The sequence below is a fragment of the Heloderma suspectum genome, chromosome 3, assembly GCF_057233095.1.
Source record: "Heloderma suspectum isolate Gila_16-S chromosome 3, 16-S_ref, whole genome shotgun sequence".
NCBI classification, from domain to species: domain Eukaryota; kingdom Metazoa; phylum Chordata; class Lepidosauria; order Squamata; family Helodermatidae; genus Heloderma; species Heloderma suspectum.
Window position 1 is genome coordinate 57,401,596 of NC_139460.1, and position 24,325 is coordinate 57,425,920.

A 24,325-nucleotide genomic window follows, 5' to 3' on the forward strand; every position below is an offset into this window, starting at 1 on the left:
GTTGTGGGGCATTGCTGACTTAAGGCAGAGAGAAGGAGCAACCTGTACAAAAGTCCCAAGGGCAGCTTCAAGTTCTCTCTTACATAGGGCTTTTCAAACTTTTTTTCTGTCTCTTAAAAACTGCTTAGGACAGGTTTGTAGTAGGTGAGAAAGAGTGCAGAGATTAATAATGTACTTATGACTTGGAAGCTTAGGATATGATCTATGCATGCTTCCTGGACAGTAAGCCCCATTGAACTCAGTGGAACTTGCTTTTGAGTAAACCGATTCAGCCTGTTAGTAGATAGATAGAGGAAGCTTGTTGGACCCATGACTGAGAAACAAGTTCATGCTGCTTGCAAAGCATGTACTGTTACCATCCTCTACAGAGCTAGCAGGATTCTTGGCAATAAATGAACTCCAGCCAAGAGATTGGTTGGAACAGAGGCAGAACCACTTTGTGTGCCTTTTCTGGTTGCCCCAGCCCATGGAAAGCGCAAGTTGAGCATCTCAAGAATCAGACACATGCAGTGTTAAGCAGGTTAGTGCTTGAAAACTGCCTTAAACTGTTTAACTATTTGGAGGCTGCATCTTTTTAGAGCACTCTTCTTCTAACAAAGGTCAGTTCACATAGGCCCTCAAAAATCATAATGTGATGTTTTTTGGGTTGGAATAAAATAAAAATCATTCATTTCATATGGACCAAATGCAAATGGAATTATATTTTAACCAGGGGTGTACAAATTATGGTTTCACTTGGTAGCCAAGTGTTTCTACTAGCCAGCTAAGAAGTCCAGACCCACATTAATAGGACAACAGTATTAAATGAAGTTATCAACATACATTGTCTGTAGTAGCCTTCCCCAACCCAGTGCCTTCCAGATGTGTTGAACTACAATTTCTATCATGTCTAGCCAGCATGACCATTGGAGACCCAACATATCTAGAGGGCAGCAGGTTGGGTGGTCTGACATTTTGTGGGTGGTTCATGCTTTACTGATGTTGACATTTTTACTTTTAATCCAAGATTCATTCCACAGCTTTTGACAGGGTTTTTTCCCTTTTAAACTTTGAAGACTGTTCTCTTCCCCACTCCCTAAGGGCACAATCTTGTCTAGATAGGCGGCCGCCTCTGAACGTGGAGGCAACTGCCTATCCAAAGCAAGGCAGGAGAAGCTTGGGGGGGGGGGGATCGTTCCCTCCACGCCTCTCCTGGCCTGCTATTTCTGCTAGACAGCTGATTTCAGCTGTCTAGCCACGGGGCGGGGCTGAGCAGGAGAGGAGACTGCTGTACGACACATAGGATGTGTTGTACACGCAAATCTGCTCTCCCCGCCCTGGAACACCCCCAGCCCTGCCCCTCTTCAGCTGTTCCACGCTCCTCTTCTGAGCGCGGCGGATGGGGCTTCTCTGTGCTGCCTCCGAGGCAGCACAGACGTGGGGGGGGGGAGGTTGGTTTTATGGGAACCGACCTCGGATCGCAGGCTCTGAGGTCGGTTCCTGGAAAACAGCATATCCTATGGGTGTCTAGGTGCTGTCTAGTGGCCATAGGATTGCTCCTTTAATGTTTTTATACAAGTTTAGGTATTAAACGATATTTACATTGCTGTTTTCTGGTACAATAACAAAAAATGTGGCAAAAGTGTGGATTTTGGGGAGAAAGATGTTTATTTTAATCTAAGACATTTTACCGAAGATACATTTAAGACTTGTTTTTTTAAAAACAAAACTGACTGAGAGACCTGTTTCTCTCGGGGGGGGGGGATGTCCTGTGGCATCTTGGGCCACAACTTTTTTGTGGTATGAGTTTTAATAGACTTAGGTCTACTTTTCTCATGCAGTTACTGTCAGCTGGGTCAATACAAATTCTTTACCCATCTTGTTTGGAAAAGCTACACTGGAGCTTTTTTTCTTTAATCAGGATTCATGATGAAGTATGCTCCTTTATTTCGAGACCTCAGATTAGTGACTTGTTTCCTCCAACAGCTGCATGATAAATGATCTGATAAAGTAAATATCACCTTGCTCTTAAAGCCAATGAGAAAATCCAAAATTTGGCAATATGGAAAATGTATATAGATGGATTCTTTTAGCACTTCTATAAGCCTAAAACATTTTATTTCAAAAAATGAAGTAAAGGTGTTTGTTCTGTGTGTGTGCATGGTGTGTGTGTGTGTGTGTGTGTGTGTAATACACTGTATCTCAGTTATAAAATACTGACTAATTTCCAACATCTTCCAACTATAGTTTTTATTTTAAAACTGCAGTGTTATTTATACCTCCTTGGGAGTAAACTCCACTGAACTCACTGGTGCTTGCTTCTGAGTAAGCATATTATCCTCATTCCACTTCTCCAGTGAGTGAGAAGTCCGGGCACTCCCAATCCTGCAACACATGCATAGGTTCAACATGTAATCACTTTGTTGTTAATAATGAGATGTGATTAATTTCATTCGCTACCTGTTTGTAAACTATCAGATGGCAATAAGGCTTTCAGTTTCTATAGCTTGATATTTCAGTTTCATATTAGTGGGTGAGCAATTTTCAATTGCTTAAAACCCTATAGTGTTTCTTATACTGAGTCTTGATAGTTGTATACTGTGCATCCTACCATAATTTTCAACATACCAAACAATCCAAGCCAGGAAAAGGTTCATGGCCAAAAGGGCAGACATGTAAGCATTGGATATGAAATGCTGTTTGGGGCTCAGGTTAGGTTCCTCATTGACCACTATTTATGCATATACATGCTACCTTTAGTTCTGGGGGGGGGATGTGGGGGGGTGAGAGAGAGGGAATGAGAGAGAGACTCTCCTATTGTGGCCTTTAGGAAAAGTCTACTATCCTTTTCATAAATATATTATGGTTTGGAAGTGCTTGGCATATGGCATGCTAAGGGTGAGAAATACCTAGAACTCTTGAAGGTTTGACATTTTCTGGGTTTTCTTAGGAAAAGAGGCTTGAGTCTGACCGAACACAGGTAAGAGCCCACTATCAAGCCTACTCTGTGCCAATGAGGGTGGAAAAGAGACAGTTCTTTTCCACCAGCATTGCATCTTCTCAGTGTTATCCAGCGGAGATTTTCCGAGTGGTTTGTGGCCTGTTACATTCTAGGCCAGGGAGAGAGACGGTGGAACCCTCGGTAGCACGCTGTGACGAGTTTGCACAGCACTTTGAAGAGAAAGTCTCAGATTCGTCATGAATTGGACACCACGATTAATGCAGTTCCATTGGTAGAGGCGTTCAGAGCACCGTCTGGTCCAGATTTATTGGATGAGTTTCAGTTACTGAGGCCTGAGGATGCGGACAAGGTGCTTGGCCAAGTCCAATCGACCACTTGTGTTCTTGACCCTTGCCCTTCATGGCTTATTAAATCAAACAAGGAGGGGATGTCTGGCTGGGTCCAGGAGGTTGTAAATTCCTCCTTGAGAGAGGGAGTGGTGCCTGCCGCTTTAAAAGAGGCAGTAATTAGACCACTCCTGAAAAAGCCTAACCTGGACCCAGAGGATGTTAACAATTATAGGCCAGTGGCCAACATCCCCTTCCTGGGCAAGGTGCTTGAGCGGGTGGTTGTAGGACAGCTCCAGGCACCGTTGAATGAAACGGATTACTAGATCCATTTCAGTCGGGCTTCAGGCCTGGTTTTGGAACGGAAACTGCCTTGGTCGCCCTGTGGGATGACCTTTGCCGGGAGAGGGACAGGGGGAGTGCGACCCTGTTGATTCTCCTGGACCTCTCAGCGGCTTTCGATACCATCAACCATGGTATCCTTCTGGATAGGTTGTCTGGGTTGGGAGTTGGAGGCACTGCATTGCAGTGGTTCCGCTCCTACTTGGATGGCTGATTCCAGAAGGTGGTGCTGGGGGATTATTGCTCTGTGCCATGGCAATTGTGCCATGGGGTTCCACAGGGCTCTGTTTTATCCCCCATGCTGTTTAACATCTACATGAAACCGCTGGGGGAGGTTATCTGGAGGTGTGGGCTGAGGTGCCATCAATATGCCGGTGACACCCAGCTCTACCTCTCTTTCTCATCAAACCCAAGTGAGGCAGTGGCTGTTCTGAATTAGGGCCTGGGCACGGTAATGGACTGGATGAGGGCCAATAAACTGAAACTCAATCCAGACAAGACGGAGATACTGTTAGTGGGTGGTTCGTCTTCCCGGCCAGGTGATATTCAACCTGTTCTGGAGGGGGTTGCACTCCCCCTAAAGGATCAGGTTCGTAGTTTGGGGGTGCTCTTGGATCCAGAACTATCACTTGAGGCACAGGTGAACTCAGTGGCACGGTGACGGAGCACTTTTTATCAGCTTAGGCTGGTATACCAACTGCGCCCTTCTCTGGACAAAGATAGCCTAGCTACAGTTATCCATGCTCTGATAACTTCTCGTCTGGATTACTGCAATGCGTTATACGCATTGTGGGGCTGCCTTTGAAAACTGTCCGGAAACTTCAGCTGGTCCAAAATAGGGCAGCAAGATTGTTAACAGGGACTGGCCTGCGAGCTCATATTACGCCAGTACTTTCCCAGCTGCACTGGCTGCCAGTCCATTTCTGGGCCCGATTCAAAGTGCTGGTGTTAACATTCAAAGCCCTTAACGGCTTGGGGCCAGGTTACCTGAAGGATCACCTCCTCCCATATGTGCCAACCCGGACCTTAAGATCATCGTCAGCGGCCCTTCTTCGTGAGCCCCTGCCAAAGCAAGTGAGGCGGGTGGCTACTAGGAGGAGGGCTTTTTCTGCTGTGGCACCCCGGCTCTGGAATGAGCTCCCTAGTGAGGTTCGCCTGGCACCTACATTGTATTCCTTTCGGCGCCAGGTGAAGACCTTTTTAATTTCCCAGGCATTTTAGTATTTTAGCTTTCTAAGTTTTTATCTTTGCTGTTTTAAATCTGTATTTTAAACTCCTGCACTGCTGCTAGGTTTTATTGTGGTTGTATTGTTATATTGTGGTTTTAATGTTCTATATATTTTAAATTGTTTTATTGTGTGTTATTTGGTTTTAATTTTTGTGAACCGCCCAGAGAGCTTCGGCTATTGGGCGGTATAGAAATGAAATAAATAAATAAAAAGAAATTCTAGGGAAACTTAAAAAAAAAAAAAAAACTATGGTAATTGTGTGTTTCAGGGATAAGTTCCTGTTTACTAGGTGCATGCAAGATGTTACTGAATGTGCTCCTTGAGACACATTTACACATTTGTGCATATACTCAAGACAAGTATTCATTAAGGTACCTTTTAACCTTAGCAATAGTGTGTCTTGGCAGGACCCAGTGATTCTCTTTTGCATGTACACGCTCACACATGCGCGCACGCACACACAGCCTTCAAAACGGGAATTTATTAAACACAATGAAGAATTTAAGATATGCACTCATTAATTATGGAAATTAATGGTAGAACATTTGTTACAAATAGTCAAATAAGCAAAACATGGAAAGCAGTCAATGGATGCAGGTCATGGTGAAATTAGCTTAGTTCTCTCAGTGGCTGAACTGAGGGCTGCAGTGTGTGAACTAGGCTGTGGACATGCATGGGACGTCTGGGCTGAGCTTCTGGGTTACAGAAGCAGTGAGAAATGGGGTAGGCAAACAGGAAGCTCTAACACTATTGGGTGAGGAAGGGAAGGGTTTTAGGCGAGCTTGCAAGAGAGGACAAAAGAAAGGATTTCACAGAGACTTGTCTTAGCAGTGAGAATAGCCCCCCCCCCCCGAGGGGGACCTATCTTACTACTCAACCCCCAGCAAGAAAAAAAATTCAGCACGTGATCCATGGCTTGCAAAATTCCTAGCAGCTTCCTGAACTCTCCAGTACTGAATGTACTCAACAGAAGGAATCGGGGAATTTTGGAGCCATATGCAAGCAGTGCGCCCCACCAGTTCCATTGCATAAGTGGGGCCCACTGCTTATGGAAAGGAGATTTAGAGGGAAGCCCTGAAACGAGAGGAAATACTTGTTTCTGGAAGGAGGTAAGTCAGTGGAGCTCCCTTATACAAGCTCTGCTGACCTGCCTCCTTCCAGAAACCAGCATATCTGCTTGTTTTGAGTTGTCCTGGATGCACTATCACCATTGTGCAAGTAGTGGGGGGTGCTTGTGCAATGGAATTGGTGGGGTGTAGAGATGTAAAATTTCCGGAGATTTTGAAGCCATGGAAAAAACTTTTTCCCTCCAGGGTTTTTTTTTTTTTTTTTTTTGGGGGGGGGGATGAAATTTTGGGAAAAATTGAAGATAAGCAATACTTTCTTTTAGCACTCTTTACTGATCTAAAGTCACTTCCTTGCTTTAGGACAGCCTTCCCCAACCTGGTGCTCTCCAAATACTTTGGACTTCAGCTTCCATCAGTCTCTGGCAGCATAGCCAGTGGTCAGGAATGCTGGGCATTGTAGTCCAAAACATCTGGACAGCACCAGGTTGGGGAGGTCAGCTTTAGGAACATAAAGCAGCCTTAATATTCCTAAAGTTTCATTATGTATTTATAACTTGGTTGGTTCATAAAATTATATTAGATATTTTAAAAGTAAACTCCGTCAGTAAATTTGTAATTATTGTCTGAATAAACTATACTTTTAAATTTAATATACCAAACATGATAGTTTTATGAACAAACCAAGATCTACATAACATATTTTAGGTTCCTGTTTAATGTTTCACCAGAGGGAACATCAACAAGTAGTCCCTGATACATCTGAATCATCATAGAAGCCAGAAGAAGCAGGAAGAACTAGAGGTAGAGGACGACTGTTGTACACCATCTGTTCCTGTTTGTGAGAAAGTTTAGGGAAATTCCTAAAACTGTTCCTGTTTGTGGGGCGAAGCTTAGGGAAAGATGCGCTGAAGGAAAACCTGTTGAGATTTTATTTAGCTGGGAAAGACTCATCTTATGAATGGCAAGCAACAATATTTAATTTAAGAACCTTTAAGGTTCACCACATATTATTTGGAGACTGACATTTTATTCACTTTTGTTAATAATTTCTGGGAATGAACGTCTTATTTTTTTCTTCATTTTGAAAGGTGGTCTCTAGTAGTAGTGTCAATCTTATGCCTACACCACAGGAACCAGGCTACTGAGTTCCTTTTATGTAGAGAGTGTTTATTCTAGTGGCAGCAGTTAAAAGGTTTTATAGCTGAGGCACCATTCCCTAGTGGTGAGGTCTAATTGAGAACTTTATTAAAAAACTGTGGCAGTGAGTTCTATATAGCTGAGCCTCAAAGTTAAAAAAAAAGAAAGAAACCTAGGTTGAATAACCCACATGTTGTTTCTGTTGCATCTGGTGACGGTGGAATAGCCCACAGTGTTTTTTTTATGTGTGGGTTTTAGATTAGATCTACATTGATTGTTACAGCATACAAGCCCAGAAACACAGGTCTCTGTAGAAGAAAACCCAAACTGTCAAGAACGCACATTTTCTTCCACTTGGCGACTCTAGTCACATGTTGGGAATCTGAGCATGACTTGGAGCATCTGTAAATGTCAGTAAAAGATAGATTAGATCAATAATTTTAGTAAGGAATGGAAGAAATAACTATGGTGGGAATCTTACAGAGAGGATTAAAGAAACATTTTTCCCATGGCTTCATGATTTCCAGATATTTGACATCTCTGGTCTTTGTATAAAAGTATTTTATTGCATAGTTTTATAAATCATTTTGGGGAGAATAAAGGCTAGGTAACAGTATATAAACACCTTGTCTTAAATTCTGTGAGAAAATATTTCATAATCCAAAATTGTTCTGTTTTTTCATTTTGAAAAAAGTTGGGGGGCGAACCATGGTCCTTAGGGAAAAAATGAAACACTTGTCGTCCTCCCCCCCCCCCAATTTGTCCATTTTTTCTTCTTCTGGGTCTTCACATCTCCAGTGGGGTGTAAGAGAATCAGCAGAAGCATACATGCCCGCTGGATTCTAGCCATAGGATACTCACCCCCATCTCTTTTCACTTTGACTGCTTGATTCCTAACTATTTCTTATCATGGAGACTCTTAACAGACAATGTTGGAAGGTCATAGAAACAGTCCAGGGTGGTCCCATGTGTTTGTGGTTGCTGCTGTTGTACAGCTGGATTTGGAACATTTCTGATGATGTAGCACATTGCATAACTTTAGTATTCTCACTTTGATAATAAAAAATGCTGACTTGGAGCCATAGTTCACTGCCTCTGCCCAGTTGTCACCAACTCTCCCTTCCAATGCCACATCTTGAGGCCTTTCCTGAGGATCCACTGACCCTTAAAGGCTTTTGTGGAGGTGGTACAGGAGGCTATAATGAGAAGGGGGTGGGGGCAGGAAAGAGCTGTTCCATGAGCAGATGCCTCTCATACAAACTCTGGATCCAAGCCTATATTAACAAAAATCTTCATTTTCCCATAAGTAGTAATAGCTTCAGATTTTAAGTGAAAGTGGAGTGCTTGTAAGTAATGCTAGAAATTTCAGGGCTCACTGTTGCCTACCAATAGGCGATAGTGTTCTTTTGATTAGATTAAGAACGGAGTAAGATGAGCATTTCTTAACCAGGAGCAAGACAGTTGTCTTTCTTTTGTGCACCTGGAAATTGCCCTTCCAGGACCACCCTACTCGTTTCTAGGGTTTTTGTCACCCAAACTTATACTGGTTTTAGATGCCTGAACTCAGTGAGCTCTCCTTGATTGTGATAAAGACAGTATCTCTGCAGCTCCCAGATAGGTCCTTATTCTTGCATCCAGGTAATTCTATAAAAGGATCTTGCTGTGAAAAATTGTTGTCTGAGCTAGTCTGGAATTCTGGCATGACTGCCCCTTTGGTTCACTTCCACTTCCAATGGATGCCTCCTGGTAAAGCCTTGCTGTGCCTGAGGAAAGTAATTTTTTCTTGCTTTTTGGATGTATCCTGACTCTCAAGGACTTTCCTTCCTGTTTTTCAGGCAGAGCATAAAGGAAAGGTATAATTCAGCTTTTAAATTCCAATACTCCCCTCTCTTTTCCTCCAGAAGCAGAAACAATCAGTATGTAACCTGCTTTTTAGCATCACTACTCATCCTCTCTTCCTCTTGTCTCTAAGACAGCCTTCAATAGTTAACCATTAAATTGCCTCTTTGTAATTTCTCAATAAAACTCAACTTCTGGAAAAGCTCTGATCTTTTCTCTGCTCTCCAAATACTTTATGAGGGCCCTCCATTGATTAAGCAACCCAAAGTCATGCATGCTTTGCTCCTGTGTATTTGGAAAACATGTTAGTTTCTGGATCAGTGCTACTGGATAGACAGTGGCCTCTGGCAGTAGAGAACCAGGTTTGCAGTGGGAAACTGTACCTCTAGCACATTTAACTTAAAATTCTGCCCCCCACCCCACAATCATTTGTGTTTTGGAATGGTGTTCCATGTACTTCTCTGAACATGAAGAAGTCTGTAGACATTTGTAGAGATGCATGTCCTGAGCAAGCATGGTATCATGTCCAGATTACCATCTGGACATGATACCATAATACTCTGTACCATAATTGTTCTAACAAATATTAAAATTGCAAATAGATTTAAGAAGTCTGTTCTCTAAGGAATGGGTGTTAAAAGGAGGTAAATTAGTACAATAATAAAATACAATTTTTCCTATAGAAACTATACTTGTGTGGTACAACTCAATTAATACTTTGTTCTTTTTTCTATTTTTCCCTTTCTTCAGGTGCCTTAGCTGGACCAATAGTTGATCCACATGTGAGAGCAGTATGGGGGAAGAATGTTACACTGAAATGCATAATTGATATAAACGAAACATTAACACAAATTACATGGGAGAAGATACATGGGAAGAGTGCACAAACTATTGCTGTTCACCATCCTGAATATGGATTTTCTGTTCAAGGAGAATATCAAGGAAGAGTATCACTCAAAAACACCTCTCTTACTGATGCATCAATCATCCTAACCAATGTTACCTTCTCTGATTCTGGAGAATATGTATGCAAAGCAGTTACATTCCCTCTAGGAAATTCACAGTCATCAACAACTGTAGCTGTATTGGGTATGCTTATTTTATATTTACTGTGCTAAGATTTCACCCCAAAGTTTTGAATATCAATATTAAAACTAGTAGCCTTACAGTGGGTTGAATCTAGGATTACCCATCCATAATTGGAAAGGCTCCTATTCACAGAGGGAACGGGGATCAAGCGGAAGCCCCCTGCGATAAGAAGAGAATGGTGATTTTTCCTGATTTCTCCTTCCCCCCGCAGCATCTCCCATGCTGGTCCCGAGGGTCCCTTGACCCTCCAGATTTTCAGGGGCATATGGGTGTGGGGGGTAGGGAGGGAGTCAGTAAAAATCACCTTTAGAAGCTTCACAGAGTTCTGTTCCATGAAACTCTAGATCCAGCCCAATGTGTGTTTAAGGCTTTAAGCACAGGTATTGTAGACTGTTTCACTTTTGTTTCAGTATCTCTAGAAAGTCCTATTTGCTTTGCTTGTGAAATCAAACTTCAGCAGTGGGTTTCAAATTGCAGAAAGTTTTCTATATTCTAAGGCCTGTTATATATGTTACTCGTTGTGTTCCAATTATAATGCTTCCTAGTGAGGTGGGGGTGTAATATTGACTGGGATCCTGAATTGACTTCCACTGGCAGGAATATCTCCTGATTTCCACTCATGGGAAGCTTCCAGTGATGGGGGGTGGGGAAGCAACTTTCACAGATTTCCGCTTCCCCATGTAGCTCAGTGTGCATCCTGAAAATCTGTTCCAGGGGGCTACAGGGAATTGGGGGCAGGGCACGCATCAGAGAGAGGGGCGAATCAGTGAAAATTGCCTCCCCCTTTCGGTGGATCTCGGTTTCATCCATGAACAGAAGGAGGCTTTCCATTCATGGAAGCTTAGTTAGGATACAAGCCAATTCTTATTGTAAACTGCCTTGGCATCATTCTTGATGAAAGGCAGTGTATATTCCAGGAAACGATTGAGTTCCTCACTATGAAAATCAGTAATGGCCAGCAAGCTTTACTGAAAGAGAGCTTGATCATGATTCCAATCTTCCCTGCGGTGCACAGCTGGAGTGGAGTCCCGGCTGTGTTCATGGGTGCATAATTTGCATGATTGTGTATACTAGCTGTCTCAATTACTAAGTCATAATGGGACTAACAAGCATTTACTACCTTACAGAGGTCTCAAAACGTACAAGTTACAAATTCAAAGTGAAATTAAATGTAAAGGTAATTGGTTACAGAAACAATAGTTCAAGGTTTAAGCAATTGAATTTGATCTAGTTGAGCTTAGATCCCATTGATTTCAGTGGGAACCAAGTCATGACCAACTTGTCATACTAATTTCAATGGAGCCTAAGTTGAATTAACTGAGGCTGCAATCATATGTACACTTACCTGGAATAAGTCCCATTGAAGTAAGTGGGGCTTACTTTTGATTATAAAAATAGGATTTCATTGTAAGTCTGGATCCAACCGATTGTCCGATTGATTTCTGTGAGTCACTATTAAATCAACATGAGCTAAGGCAAAGAAAGGTACAATGACCGGCTCAGTTTCTCAAAAATGACCTACATTTACAATTGTAGGATTAAAACATTCCTATCGAAGTATAATATAAATTAAAGAGGTTTCCAGGTGAATTAAATTGGCCAAACTTATTCGTACTTGCAAGAGATACTGGCTACATTCTCCCAAGCTACGGTCAGAAAAGCTCTTCAGGGACTCATAAAAGTATGCCTGAAAGGAGAGGTAAGTTTTACAAGCCCTAGATGTCAGGGTGGACACCGAGCCCATAGAATCCCAGAGTAGTTCTGATTCTGACGTGGAGCAGCCGCTCCTGGGGGAGGAGCGCGCGCATCCTTCTCAGGGCCAACAGCTGGCAGAGATTCCTCCCACTGGCATTCCTGACATAGATAGCGCTCCCGGGAGTGAGAGAGCGCGGGAAGAAGACTTGCTGGACGCGCAACACCGACGCAGGGAGCGGCGCCAAATGGAGGGCGCAGAAAGGAGGCGTAGTGCCCGGTTGGCGCACAGACAACGGTTGCGCCCAGAGGATCCAAGGGAAAAGGGGAGGGACTCTCCCTAGCCCATAAGTTCAGGGTCTGCCAGTGATTCTCCTTCAAACGGGGACCACCTGTTCCAACTTAGGGCATAGGTACGCTGCTGCTCATAGCTAGTTGCGGATAGTAGAGTTGTTAAGTTGTAAAAAAAAAGAATAAAGCTTTGAAAAGAATCCCTTTGTCTGTGTCTGGACTTGGCTACTGGATTAGACTGAAAGAGGCCGCCAAGGAGCCCTTGACAGCTTGGTCCCCGTTCGTCTTTTTTTTCTTTCTCCCTTCTCCTATTGCTGTATGGAGGGTGCCGGGGACCTGGCGGTACAAGCTCTGGCGCAAGAGAACCAGATGCTCCATGATCAGATGGCTCAACTGACAGCTGCCGTGCAGAATCTACAAGCTGTGGTTCAACCCCCTCCACCTCCAATACCCCCCCCCCCCCGCCGCAAGTGCCCGGTGGCTTTGCCAGAGAAATTTTCTGGTGAGAAGGGACTTTTTCAGATTTTCAGGGCCCAGTCGGAGCTGTACATGCGCCTTCGACCTGAGGATTTCCAGACGGAACAGGTTCGTGTGGGTTTCATCATTAACCTACTTTCAGGCAAGGCAGCTAGATGGACTTCGGGTCTCCTTCTCGCTAATGACCCCCTGCTCAGGGACTATCAAGGTTTCATGACAGCGATGGCCCGTTTTTTCGGTGATCCCCTGCGCACGCAGACGCTTCTCGGGAGATTTGCCGCCTCAGGCAGGGCAAGGACTCAGTTTTCAGCTACGGTACAACTTTTCTCTTGCTGATGCGGGATTTACAGTGGAATGATGCCATGCTGGTGGCTCAGTTTTTGGATGGTTTGAACGACGAGATCTTGGATGAGTTGGCGCGCACGCCCAGGCCGCCTACTTTGGAGGACCTCATCCAGACCTGCCTTCAGATAGTCGGCTGGAGGGCCGCCGGCACACCCGGCGGGGCACCGGGGGCCGGGATTTCCCTCTTCCCATTTCCCCATGTTTTCCTGCCCCCTCCCCCACCCCCCGCCAATGCAGCTGGGAGCTACCCGAGCCCCACTGCCGCCAGAGGAGCTTGAGCGCCGGCGAGCTGAGCGCCGATGTTTTCAATGTGGAAAGCTGGGGCATTTCGCCAAAACCTGCTGAGTTAGATCCGCAGCTCCTCTGCCTCCCCCTCCTCTCCTCCCCCCTCCTCCTCCTCGTCCCCAGACCTGACTAGACTGCCTCCCAAGCTTGTTGGGGGCCTCCAGTGTGGGGGTCAGTTCCCCACCAGGTGGGTGCCTTCCCCAACCCCCCCACCCTCCCATCTGCTGTTGCATGTTCACCTCCGCTCCTCCCAGTGGGGTGGGGTGGAGGCCCTAGCTTTAGTGGACTCAGGGACTACAACCAGTTTCATGGATGAAACTTTCGCCCTCTTCCACAAGATTCCTACCTGCCCCTTCCTGCCCCTTTGGCAGTGGAGACCATCAATGGGCGTCCTCTCTCTTCGGGCGCGGTGACCCGTATTACAGTTCCGCTCACTCTGCGCGCCCAGTCCCACATTGAGCAGATTAAGTTTCACTTGGCCAAGGTTCCCCTATACTCAATCGTGCTGGGTGTTTCCTGGCTCTCTAAGCACAACCCTCAGATTTCTTGGGGACTTCAGCAAGTGGAGTTTGAGTCTCCCTACTGCCGGGATCATTGCCTCCCGGAGGAGGCGCCAGTCCCAGCCCAGGCCTTAACCCTTTCCTCCCCTTCCTTGTCTGCTTCTGGCAGTCCTTCAGCTACCGTCATCCTCCCAGAGAAGTATGCGGCTTTTCGGGATGTGTTTGACAAGAAGGAGGCTGACCAGCTTCCCCACCACCACCCCTTTGACTGTGCCATTAACCTCATTCCGGGGGCGACCATCCCCCCTGGCCGGCTGTATTCGATGTCGGAGCTGGAACTTGGAGCTCTGCGGGAGTTTTTGGACAAGAATCTCAAACGTGGCTTCATTCGCCCTTCTTCTCCCCCGCCTGCGCTCCTACCTTCTTTGTGGCCAAGAGGTCTGGAGAACTCCGCCCGGTGCACGATTTCAGAAATTTAAATTCGGTCTCCATCCCTGATAAGTACCCCCTCCCCCTCATACCTGAGATGCTGGAGCGCCTGGGGCGAGCCAAGATTTTCACAAAGTTGGACCTGCGTGGCGCCTACGATCTCATTCACATCCGGGAGGGAGATGAGTGGAAGACCTCTTTCGGGACCCGATACGGAGCGTATGAATACCTAGTGATGCCATTTGGGCTCGCCTGCGGGCCCCCCCCCCCCCACGTTTTCACGTTTTATGAATGCCATCTTCCGGGACTATTTGGACACTTTCCTCATGGTGTATCTCGATGATTTACTTACATTTTCGGAGGACCCCCACGCCCATCAGCATCATGTCTCCACCGTCCTCCAGCGCCTCCGCGAGAACCATCTTTATGCCAAGCTGGAGAAATGTGCGTTTGATCTAACCTCTTTGGACTTTCTTGGCTACATTATCTTGCCTGACGGTATCAGGATGGATCCTGCAAAGGTCCAGGCTGTCCTCTCCTGGCAGGCTCCATCCACCAAGAAGGATTTGCAACGTTTTCTGGGCTTTGCTAATTTTTACAGAAGGTTCCTGCCCAGTTTTGCTCGGCTGACTTCTCCTCTCACGGATCTCCTTAAGGGCAAGAAATCTCCTTTTCATTGGATGGCATCTGCTCAACAGGCTTTTGAGGAATTTAAGAGGCTTTTCAGTTCTGAGCCGATCCTGTTACATCCTGACCCCAGGAAGCCTTTTGTAGTGCAAGCTGATGCCTCTGACTTTGCGGTGGGAGTGGTGCTCTTTCAGCCAGATCGGGAGGGCAGTGGGTTGCAACCCTGCGCCTACCACTCCAGGAAGCTGAACGTGTCTGAGAGGAATTATACCATTTGGGAGAAGGAACTGTTAGCCATCAAGTCTGCTTTGGAGACTTGGCATCATCTCCTGGAGGGGGCACAGCACCCAGTCGAAGTTAGAACCGACCATTGCAACCTGGAACATCTTCAGACAGCCCATGCCTTAAACCAGCGGCAGATTAGGTGGTCACTTTTTTTCCCCCGGTTCCACCTTAAGATTTGCCATGTGAAGGCCTCCGACAACCTACAAGCGGATGCTCTTTCTCGTAAGCCTGACCTCCAGCTAGGGAGTGAGGAAAATCCCCCTCCCCGATTCTTTCCCCCCAAGGACTGGCGGTAGCTGCGGTGCCTTATTCTTCAGAGGAGCGCCTTCTCTCTGCACAGGCTCAGGATGCTTTTGTTCGCACAAAAGTGGAGGAATTGGGGCTAGCCTCTGCCCCCCCACTCTACCCCCTTCTCTTTGTGAGGTGGCCAGCTTTACCATTCCAGCTGGGTGTATGTGCCTTCTAGGCCCCTCCGCGAGAAGGTCCTCCATCAGTGCCACGACTCCCCCACAGCTGGGCATTTTGGCGTCGGCAAGACCCTGCATGGAGTGACGCGGGATTTTTGGTGGCCTCGTGTGTGTCGGGACGTCAAGACCTATGTCACCTCCTGCCCAACCTGCCAGCGGGCAAAGGCCCCCTCAGGCAAGCCTACAGGCTTGCTTCACCCCCTGCCTACCCCCTCAGGACTTTGGAAACTGCTCTCCCTTGACTTCATCACTGACTTGCCTCGCTCACACGGTAAGACCACCATTCTGGTGGTGGTGGATTTGTTTTCTAAGATGGTCCATTTCATCCCCTGCTCTGGGTTGCCCACAGCCAGGGAGACGGCAGAGCTGTTCTTGGCGCATGTTTTCCGGCTCCATGGATGGCCCGAGGTTCTCATTTCGGATAGGGGGGCCCAATTCATTGCCCATTTCTGGAGGGAGCTGCTTCCGTTGCTCCATGTGACGCTCCATCTTTCCTCCGCCCACCATCCACAGACGGACGGTCAGACCGAGCACGCCAGTGCGACTCTGGAGCAGTATTTGCGCTGTTATGTCAATTACCAGCAAGATGACTGGTTTTCCTTGCTGCCTCTCACAGAATTTGCTTATAACAATGCCTGCCATGCTGCTACCCACCAAACTCCATTTTTTGCCAATTTTGGTTACCACCCCAAGGCTTTCCCGTCCACCCTAGCTCCCTCTTCGGTGCCAGCGGCCCATGACTTTTTAGAGGAGTTGAGAGCGGTACACCGCCTCTTACGGGACTCCCTCGAGCAAGCCAAGACCTAGAAGCTCTGCAACCGGGGGACTGGGTTTGGTTGTCCACCTAATACCTCCCCTCTCACTCGCCCACAAGGAAGCTTGCACCTCGTCGCATGGGGCTTTCTAGATTACGGCCCAGATTAACCCTGTTGCTTTTCACCTGGCTCTCCCCCCCTCCATGAAGATCCATCCTGCTTTTTATCTGTCCTTGCTGCCCCCCTGGTTTCTGGCGACCCTCATCGCTCAGTCGGCTCCCCCCCCCCCCGCCGCCAGTGCTGGTGGAGGGGGACAAGGAGTTTGAGGTCGCAGAGATTCTGGACTCCTGCCTTTCTCGTGGCCGCCTGCAATATCTGGTGGACTGGAAGGGGTATGGGCCTGATGAGCGATCCTGGGAACCTGTGGAAAATGTGCATGCTCTGTTGCTGCTGAGGCGCTTCCACCAGCTGTACCCCCACAAACCCAGGGCCCCAGGGGAGGAGCACGAGGGGGGGCCTCATGGGAGCGGGGGACTCATGGGAGCGGGGATGATGTCAGGGTGGACACTGAGCCCATATAATCCCAGAGTAGTTCTGATTCTGAGGTGGAGCAGCCGCTCCTGGGAGAGGAGCGTGCTCATCCTTCCCAGGGCCAACAGCTGGCAGAGATTCCTCCCACCAGCATTCCTGACATAGATAGCGCTCCCGGGAGTGAGAGAGCGTGGGAAGAAGACTTGCTGGACGCGCGACGCCGACGCAGGGAGCGGCGCCAAATGGAGGGCACGGAAAGGAGGCGTAGTGCCCGGTTGGCGCACAGACAACGGTTGCGCCCAGAGGATCCAAGGGAAAAGGGGAGGGACTCTCCCTAGCCCATAAATTCAGGGTCTGCCAGTGATTCTCCTTCAAACGGGGACCACCTGTTCCAACTTAGGGCATAGGTACTCTGCTGCTCATAGCTAGTCGCTGATAGTAGAGTTGTTAAGTTGTAAAAAAGGAATAAAGCTTTGAAAAGAATCCCTTTGTCTGTGTCTGGACTTGGCTACTGGATTAGACTGAAAGAGGCCGCCAAGGAGCCCTTGATACTAGAATTAATCTGCTCAGATCTTAATCCAGGCAAGATAATTGCCAGTTTGCTTGGCTGACAAATGCTTTTGCATGACCAGGAAAGAGAGCTCTTCTAGCTAAACAAAACCTTTGTCGCCTAGAAATAATTATAACTATAATTTATTTATTTATATCCTGCCTTTTTCCAAATACTGGGACTCAAGGTGGCCTTACAACGTTAAAACTGCTACAATTAAAAGAAATTGGGGAGGCTTTGCCAGCCAAAGATCCAACATAGTTGTCAGTGTTCTGTATCTTTGACTGCCAAAGTCCCTCCTCAAAGTCCATTTCTTTGGCCATATGGAATGATTGCACTGCCTTAAATTCTGGCATAAAGCGGTGCAAGGGCAAAGTCAGAGGGTGCGGGAGGGGAGACCAGCACCTGTGGTTTTTACCTGGTCAGCATTTTTCCCTCATTTCAATATGTGGGGTGGGGTGGGGGCATACTTAACTTTTCTAATTCTTTGGAATTTGTTTGGGGAAATTACTTAAGGTTTTTATTTTTAAAAACGTGCTTAATTTTCAAGTTAAACTTATGGGACTGATAGCTCATCCTTTTCTAATATTTGCTAGGATGGTAGCTGTTTGTTTTACCCTGGGATATTCACTTCCAAGGTTCAAGAGCTATTCTTTAGCCGTTAACTCTGGTTGGTATTTATTTATTTATTTATTTATTGCAATTATACCCCGCCTTTCTCCCTCTCGCAAGGAACTCAAGGCGACTTACATTATCCTCCTCCTCACCGTTGTATCCTCACAACAACAACCCTGTGAGGTAGGTTGGGCTGAGAGTCTGTGACTGGCCCAAAGTCACCCAGTGAGCTTCCATGGCCAAGTGGGGACTAGAACCCAGATCTCCCGGCTCCCAGTCCGTCACTCTCACCACTACACTACACTGGCTCTTCATAGGTTACAGCACAATGATAATTCAGGGAGTGGGGTTGAATTCCAGTCTGCCTAAAATAAGCTGAATTTGGTTGGATTCTCATGGTTGTCTTGCAGCTTCATCCATAATAACCTAAGAAGAGCCATGCTGGATCAGACCAAGGGTCCATCTACTCCAGTATTCTGTTCACACAGTGGCCAACTAGCTGTCGACCAGGAACCCACAAGCAGGGAATGAGCGCAACAGCACCCTCTCACCCATGTTACCCAGCAACTGGTGTACTGGAGGTAGCACATAGCCATCAAGCCTAGTAGCCATTGATAGATAGCCTTTTCCTCCAGGAATTTGTCCAACCCCATTTTAAAGCCATCCAAATTGGTGACCATCACTATGGTAGCGAATTCCATAGTTTAACTATGCTCTGTGTGAAGAAGCACTTCCTCTTATCTGTCCTGACTCTCCCCCCAATCAGCTTCATGAGATGACCCTGGGTTCTCGTATTTTGAGAGCGGGAGAAAACTGTCTCCCTATCCACATTCTCCACACCATGCATAATTTTGTAGAACTTTATCCTGTCTTCCCTTACCCTTCTATTTTTCCAAGCTAAACAATCCCAGCTGTCCTTCTCTCATACGGGAGATGCTCCAGCCACTTGATCATTTTAGTTGCCCTTTTCTGCACTTTTTCCAGCTCTACAATATTTTGTTTTAGGTGTGGTGTCCAGAACTGGACATAGTATTCCAAGTGTGGTCACACCATAGATTTGTATAGAGGCAGTATGATGTTGGTGGTTTTTTTCTCAATTCCTTTTCTAATTATGCCTAATATGGAGTTTGACTCTTTTACAGTGGCCACACACTGGGTTGACATCTTCATTGAGCTGTCCACCACAACCCCAAGATGTCTTTCCTGGTCAGTCACCGTTAGCTCAGATCCCATCAGGCTATACTTGAAGTTGGGATTTTTTGCCCCAACTTGCATCACTTTACACTTGCTTACATTGAACCACATTTGCCATGTAGATGCCTATTCTCCTAGTTTGGAGAGGACCTTGTGGACCTCTTCGCAATCCCTTTTTGTTTTAACTACCCTAAAGATCTCAGTGTCATCTGCAAACTTGGCCGCTTCACCACTCACTCCTAATTCCAGATAATTTATGAACAGGTTGAACAGCATTGGTCTTAATACAGATCCCGGTGGGACCCCACTGTTTACTTCCCTCCATTGGGAGAATTTACCATTTATTCCTACTCTCTTATTTCTGTCCTTTAACCAGTTACTGATCCATAAGAGGACCTCTCCTCTTATTCCATGACTGCTAAGTTTGCTCAGGGGTCTTTGGTGAGGGACTTTGTCAAAAGCCTTTTGGAAATCCAAGTAAACAATGTCTACCGGATCACCCCTGTCTACATGTTTACTGACACTCTCAAAGAATTCTAAAAGGTTAGTGAGACAGGACTTGCCTTTGCGGAAGCTGTGTTGATTCTTTTTCAGCAGGGCTTCTCCTTCTGTATGCTTACTAATTTTATAATGCTTTCAACTAATTTACCCAGAACAGACATTAAGCTAACTGGCCTGTAATTTCCCAGATCCCCCCGGATCCCTTTTTGAACATTGGTGTTACATTGGCCATTTTCCAGTCCTCTGGTATAGAGACTGATGTTAGAGACATCAATACGTTGCATATTTTGGATAGAAGATCAGCAATTCCATATTTGAGTTCTCTGAGAACTCTAGGATGGATACCATCTGGGGCTGGTGATTTATTTGCTTTCAATTCATCCATAAGGTGGAGAACTTCATATTTTGCCACCATTTGCCTCAGTTCCTCAGTCTTCCTTCCTGAAAACATCAGTTCAGGCACAGGTATCTGTCCTATATCTTCTGCAGTGAAGACGGATGAAAAGAATTCATTCAGCTTCTCTGCAGTCTTCTTGTCCTCCTTCAGTGCTCCTTTAACTCCATTGTCATCCAATGGTCCAACTGCTTCCCTAGCTGGTTTTCTGCTTCTGATATGTTTAAAGAATTCTTTATTGTTGGCATTGATGTTAGCGATATGCTCTTCAAAATGCTTATTTGCGTCTCTTATTGGCTGCTTTCATCACCTTTGCGCAAGCTTGTGTTCCCTTTTGTTTTGTTCACTTTGGCAAGACTTCCATTTTCTGAGAGAAGCTCTCTTTAATAGCTCCCTTAACCCTGCTTGTTAACCATGCTGGCGACCTCTTGGACTTGGTGCTACCTTTCCTAACCTGTGGTATACATTTTAGCTGGGCTTCTATTATTGTGTTTTTGAGTAATCTCCAAGCATTTTGAAGGGATTTAATCCTCTTGACTCCCCCTTTTAACTTTCTTTTCATCAGTTCCTTCATTTTAGAGAAGTTCCCTCTTTTGAAGTCAAATGTGACTGTGTTGGACTTTCTGAGCAATTTTCCACTTAAACATATATTAAAGCTGATAGCACTGTGATCACTGTTTCCAACTGGTTCAACAACATTTACAACTTGTTCTTTCTCCTGGGCGACACTACTTAGGATCAAATCCAAGGTCACCTTCTTTCTGGTCGGTTCCATGACTGACTCTTCTAGGGCACAATTGTTTAGGGCATTGAGAAATTTAACTTCTTTGTCGTTGTTAAATTATCTGTAACTATCCACAACTTATATATAGAAGGTGAAAATTTGACATTAGCTTGGTGATGTCAAATTTTCTTCCAAATTTTTCTTCACAAAGCTTGATTTGTGTCTTGGGGCTTGGAGTGACACTTATCTTTCTATATCTGTAGGTGGGGTATATCTTTGGCACAGTTGCACAAAGTGTTGCCTAAGCAACAAGCTTGGTGGGGTTAGACAACATTGTCCATTTGTGTGATGTGGGAATAATTTTAAAAGATGAAGGTGGCCTGCAGTTCATTCCTGAGCAAAAATAATTTTATCTCTGATAGCCATCATGCTTCTGAGAAAAGTCAAAGTTACGATTGCAAATTACAGCTATTCTGAAAACCCTAAAATGTCTGCCAGAAGGGGTAGCATGATGTGGCAGTGCACCCCAGCAGACCTCACTAATGTCCATCATAAACTGTTTCTGTACCATAGAACATGCCCCAGGACACAGCAACATCCAGGGGTATCATGGCAGTCTTGGGTATTCCCAGCAGATGCATCAAACTGTTTCCTGTTCCCAGTCAAATTGTAGTATCTGAACTTGGGGGCTTGTTGCATCTAATTTATAGTATTGCTCAGTTTGTAATGTTCTTGCACAAGAGCCTGTACTTGAGGTCTTAGATCCACTTGCTTTATAACAATATTACCCCAGAATTTTACATAAATACTGGGTAAGAATTGCTTACCAATCTGAAATTCGCCATTACTTTTTGATACTCTATAAAACACATATGGTCACCAGGGGGAGCATGAACTTATGGTTTCCTTAGTGAATAGAGATAATATGTTGTGGTCTCTGTACTATGTGTTTCAAACAATCTTAATTATGTCCTTGAGTTACATTTTCATGATACTGTCTGGAAATGGAATATTCAGCTTGAATGTACTGTGAATTGCTGAATGACTATGGGGCCATTGCATTAGCATTGTAGCTTTGTTTTCAAAGATTTGATGAGAGAAACTTTATCCTAAATATTCTGTGACATGCCCTAGGAAAAATATCAATTTTAAATTAATATAAATTAATTAAATATTAATAACAAATTAATTATTAAAAATATTAAAACAGCCCTAGGAAAGATACTAACTGGTCCTGCCCATTCAACATTAGAAGCCAGCCTTAGCAGGTACACTAATGTCCACATTCCTGCTGACCCATTTACCTTGGGAGTAGTTACCTTGCTACATTAAAACCTGCCATATAGCACATTCTGCATATCCCCAAACTCCTGTCTGCCCCTATCCTATTTTAACTGTCTGATTAACCATTAAAATGTTTATGCTTCCTATATCTGTGCTATGTAATAACTCACTTTTAGCCCCTCAAATCTATCTTTACATGCACACCCCTAAAATTACTAGCGAACACCTTCCCTGTACTGGCCTTTCTATATCGATTTATTGAAGCTGTTTACTGTAGATAGCTTTTGACTGTTTTTGTTGTTGGCTAAGCTGCAAGAAGTGCATCCTTGTATGAGGGGTGTCTTTTTTTGTCTTGGACCACTTCAAGAAATGTCATTATGTACAGAATGTTATGCATTAATAAGGAATTGGTTCTTGCCATTGGTTTACAATAGGTATGCTTCTGCTGGAAGAGGAGGCTGATCTTTTAGTTCAAACAAGCATCTTCTTCCTTTGCTTCTTCTTTTCTTTCATGTACTGTAGTAAGAACACAGTAATTCTCTTGGCAAGAAAATTGCCCTTAATCTTCCCAATAATGTCCACAGCATGCTGAATGATGTTATTGTATTGCTGTGATAACACTTATGGAGTATCCCTAGCTAAACTGTGCCCATGCCTTTGGCCACAATAGTGATCACATCCTTGTAGATCCATCCTTACTTTGATCAGAGTAACACATTTGCAAAAGAGTCTAGAATATAGAATATATTTTTGTTCAGTATAACAGTGGCTTCCACAAGGGCTCTGATGATTACAGCACGCAACTGTTGTAATTGTATTTGGAAAACATTACTTAAGACATATCTGCAGTGGGTATGTGCAAGATTGCTATTGGTGTGTGTGTATATTTCTGTTCTCTCTTTAATTTTAAAAAAGCTGTCAATTCTTTTTTTTTTTTTGCAGATATAGGAAGATTAGTTATTTGTACTGAATCCCTTTGTTTATAGATATTAGAATTCTATATTGTGATTATTTCTGGTAAGTTAGAGAGGAAGCTGCATAACGCTTTAATATTGGATTATTTTGTTACAAGTTTTTAAAAGTGGAAAGCTGCATCCCCCCCAAAATACAGAACACTATAGTATAAACTAGGGGTGTGTACTGGCCACGAGACTCAGTTCAGACCTCAGTTCAGCTAGGACCAATTCAGAGGCTACCTGCTTCATCTCAAATCTGAATCTCAATTCAGAAATCCAGGTCATACCTCCTATTGACTGTTATTGGAAATCTACAAATAGCTATAACAGTTTTCTGTTTGTCATAATTGGATGAAATTTGCAGGTGTAGTAGTCCCTTCTGATGGGATCAAGACCAACATGTTTCAGATGAATAGGTTCAGGGAGCTTTTTGTAAGAACAGCCTTTTACAGTTCAGAGGTTTTCAAAAAAGGTTGCCCTTATTTCCCTACAGTTGCTGTGAGCAATTGATATGAAAATGACATACAGCATAGAGGTGGCCCTAGCTAAGAAACATGCAAAATATAGGTACAGTGTTCTTTGTAGAATGGGAGTATTCAATTTTATGGGGGTTGCAAGTGATTCACTTCCCCTTACCTGCCTCCCTCCATAGATTTTTTGGTAATTTGTACGAGAATGACATATGCCAAGGAGGTGTCCCTAGGCAGGAAAACTGCAAAATTTCAGAAGGATAAGCACAGTACTATGGAATTACGATGAATGAAAAAAGTTCATCTTTTTTGTTCTGTGCTCAGTTGGCACCAAAGTTAAGAAAAGTGCAATAGAACAGGAGTGGATCATGGAGAGCATACAGTGGTTGCAGAGTCAAAGTGACTTGAACACCAACCATATTCCAAGCAAGAAGTCAATGCTACACCCTCCCAGGTCTGACAGAATACCAAACCTCTTTTAATATTCCTGTTCTTGGGAGAGAGAACTAGCCAAGAGCACTGAACACTGAATCTGTCCTGTGATATATAGGGATGTACAGACTGTGTAAAATCCGCTCCGTCTGTGTTTCGCGGATTGTCAGGGGGCTTTTCCATCATCCGCCCACAGACGGATGCGAGGTTTCTTTCTCGTCATGAGGAAAAAATACAGAAATGATTACGCAAATAATTATGTAAGTATTTACATAATTTACCTTTGTATGTTACATTTAGCGTGTTGTCCCCCATGCCATTCAACATTTCCTCGGCAGAAACATATGTATTTTCCTACGGATTTATATGCGTAAATTTGGGGAAAGTAAAAAAAAATCATGCGAAAGTCCACGGACTCCGTCCGGCTTGAGGGGGTCGCTCTGCACCATATTCCGCAGGTTGAGTTCTTAGAAATTCGAGCTCATTTTAGTCCGTCTCGAATTTGTCCAGTATCCCTAGTTCTAATCCTTATCAATACCATCAGTAGAGAA

The 24,325-nt window shown here is 44.9% G+C and overlaps 1 protein-coding gene across 2 annotated transcripts in view; it reads left to right on the forward strand.

Moving 5' to 3' along the window:
* The window catches only part of NECTIN3 (nectin cell adhesion molecule 3), a 91,017-nt gene that overhangs the window by 20,790 nt on the left and 45,902 nt on the right, over window positions 1-24,325 (forward strand). For both annotated transcript variants that reach the window (XM_084843357.1, XM_084843356.1), the window contains exon 2: window positions 9,632-9,970. In XM_084843357.1, coding sequence (XP_084699483.1) covers window positions 9,632-9,970 — 339 coding nt within the window. The remainder of the gene's footprint in view (window positions 1-9,631; window positions 9,971-24,325) is intronic.